Source organism: Quercus lobata, chromosome 1, assembly GCF_001633185.2.
Source record: "Quercus lobata isolate SW786 chromosome 1, ValleyOak3.0 Primary Assembly, whole genome shotgun sequence".
Taxonomy (NCBI): Eukaryota; Viridiplantae; Streptophyta; class Magnoliopsida; order Fagales; family Fagaceae; genus Quercus; species Quercus lobata.
In genome coordinates, this window is record NC_044904.1 from 1,872,228 (window position 1) to 1,874,591 (window position 2,364).

Genomic DNA, 2,364 nt, shown 5'->3' on the forward strand with positions numbered 1-2,364 from the left:
TTAAGTCTGTTTGAAATCCAAGTGGTGATTTACAAATAAATTGTAGTGGGTACAAATTCTACCTACACCAAAAACTAATCTGTCTTGGCTTAATATAAAGCACAATCATCATGGAACGGACTATATAAATTGAAATTCGATTATATATGGTGACACCAAGGTCATTTATTGTCATATTGGGTATTTGTGGAAAGATGATATTAAAGACAATTTCCTTATACTATAGGAAGATTTTGGTGCTCGAAGAACTCGGGAAACCCTCGTTGGTTAAAAAAGAAAACAAGAATGAATATTGGGTTTGAATCATGTCATAACTCCCTAACCCCAAGAGAAAAGAAATTAAGGTGAATGTTAAGACTTCTTATTTTATTTTGTTTTAATTATTTGAGTCATTCTAATTAAATTGACAGAGCTCTGGGACAAAAAACATTTCACTTGTTCCAACATCAAATAAGAATCGATAATTTATCCGATGAATTGCCCCTAAAATATTTACCCTTTGTTCAGAAGTAGGAATGATCGTCAAGCAATACACATTCTCATAAACTGATTTGAAGAGTTTATGAGAACCAATCTCAAGTTTTGCTCCGAGAAATTTAATTGCTAATGGAAATGGTTGATATTTAGTTGGTTGGACATTATAGCAAAGGTCATACATCATGCCAGTATTCGCCATAGGACTCCAGTTATATGCCCGTAAGTATCTAACTATTGCATTTCTGACAATGTTATATGCATTAGGAACAAGTAAAGTAATTGTAGTTCCTGAATCAATAATAAACCCACCACTGGAATCACCTCTCACTTGAAGCTCTGCTGGATGTATTCAAAGCTTCCTTCCATCCAACCAAATACTCAACACTTCCACATTGTAGTGATTTTGGCCGGGTAATAATGGTGTTCTTTGTACTATTGCTTGATCATTTCCACTAATTTGTGCATCACTGCCGAAATGTAAGTATGTGAAGGGATTTTGTTCAATGGTCCAATCAGAAAGGCAATATAAGAAACGTAGGTCAGTGTCATCTTTTAGTTGCTTTAGGATTGATCGTTCTCCAGGTCCTAGACCAAATATCCCGCTACTTTATTTGACTCTCCCATATATCGACTAAATTGTATATTTTCATTGAATAAGCCAACCCCAAAAATTAAATTTTCATAGGTTTCATATGCCCCCTCACTTGTAGGGAATTTGAATGTTTCACCTGATAGATAACCCGTAGTGTGACTAACATCAAAATAGCGACGATCTAAAATGCATTTGTTCTCTTGACATATTCTAGGAACACAAATGGGATGATCACAATGCACATAATTATATGTCATGGACTCTTGGTACTTGAAATTTCCAACAATTAGGGGGAAACATATATGGCATCCTTCACCTTGAACCCATGTTTCATCGGAACCAGTATCCACAGCCAATAGTTCAGAGTATGGTGGTGTGCCAACTTCAATGTTAGCTACATAGAAACTTCCAAAATTGTGCACCATTGGACGTAGTACTTTAATGCCTTGCTTTGTAGAGTTGATCACATTTGCAAAATTCATGGATTGAAAATGAAGGGCTCGAGCTTTAGAAAGTTCAACCATTCTATTGTTTTTGTCCCGTTGACTTAAATTTTTGGGAAAGAGCACTAAATCAATGAAACATCTTGGGATGAGCTTGATGCTAAAGCCATTTGTTCCAAGACAAATGAGCATGTGAAAGGGCAAAGTAAATAAGGACCAAAATACAATTGGAACATCATAAAGGCTTCTAGTACCCATTGTTTGGTTCTTTAGTTATGTGTTAAAAATATGTCGTAGGCTATATATATGGATGAAAGTTGAAATCATGAGTCAAATTGGTGCATTAACTTGGCAATAATGGTTCTCTCTTTAGAAGGAAATTTATTTAAAGGTTTGTTGAAGGGTGCAAGTTTCTAATTGAATAAGCTTTCCAATCCCGTTTTATGAGTTTTCCATCTTATCTATATTATTATATATTAAGAGCCAAAATTGAGAGAAAATCCAATTAAATTTCAAATTGAATTTCAATTAGAGTCTAATTTTATACCACATGTTCTATTTAATATAAGTTTTAAAATTTTTGTGCCAAGTGAGTTAATTTCGTATAAAAATTGAGTTTCAATTAGATTTTAATTTTGTGTCACGTGTCCCATCTAATCTAAGTTTTTAAATTTTTGTATCAAGTGAGTTAATTCGGTGTAGAAAATGATGAATTCAATATAAATAAACCATAAAAAACCTAACTATATATCTAAATTTATATATAAAATTAGAGGAAGTGAGAATTTGAATGATTTTTATATTGGGTCATGCTAATGAGTACGAGTGCCCTAAGGGCATTCGTTAATAATT

The 2,364-nt window shown here is 33.3% G+C and overlaps 1 protein-coding gene across 1 annotated transcript; it reads right to left on the reverse strand.

Moving 5' to 3' along the window:
• Positions 1 to 394: 394 nt before the first annotated feature.
• Positions 395 to 1,593, reverse strand: LOC115993270 (aspartic proteinase nepenthesin-2-like). Its single transcript, XM_031117455.1, has 2 exons — positions 1,206 to 1,593; positions 395 to 765 (listed from the first exon to the last, which is right to left on the reverse strand). The coding sequence occupies exons 1-2, from the start codon at positions 1,591 to 1,593 to the stop codon at positions 395 to 397; spliced, it is 759 nt and encodes a 252-aa protein (XP_030973315.1).
• Positions 1,594 to 2,364: the final 771 nt, after the last annotated feature.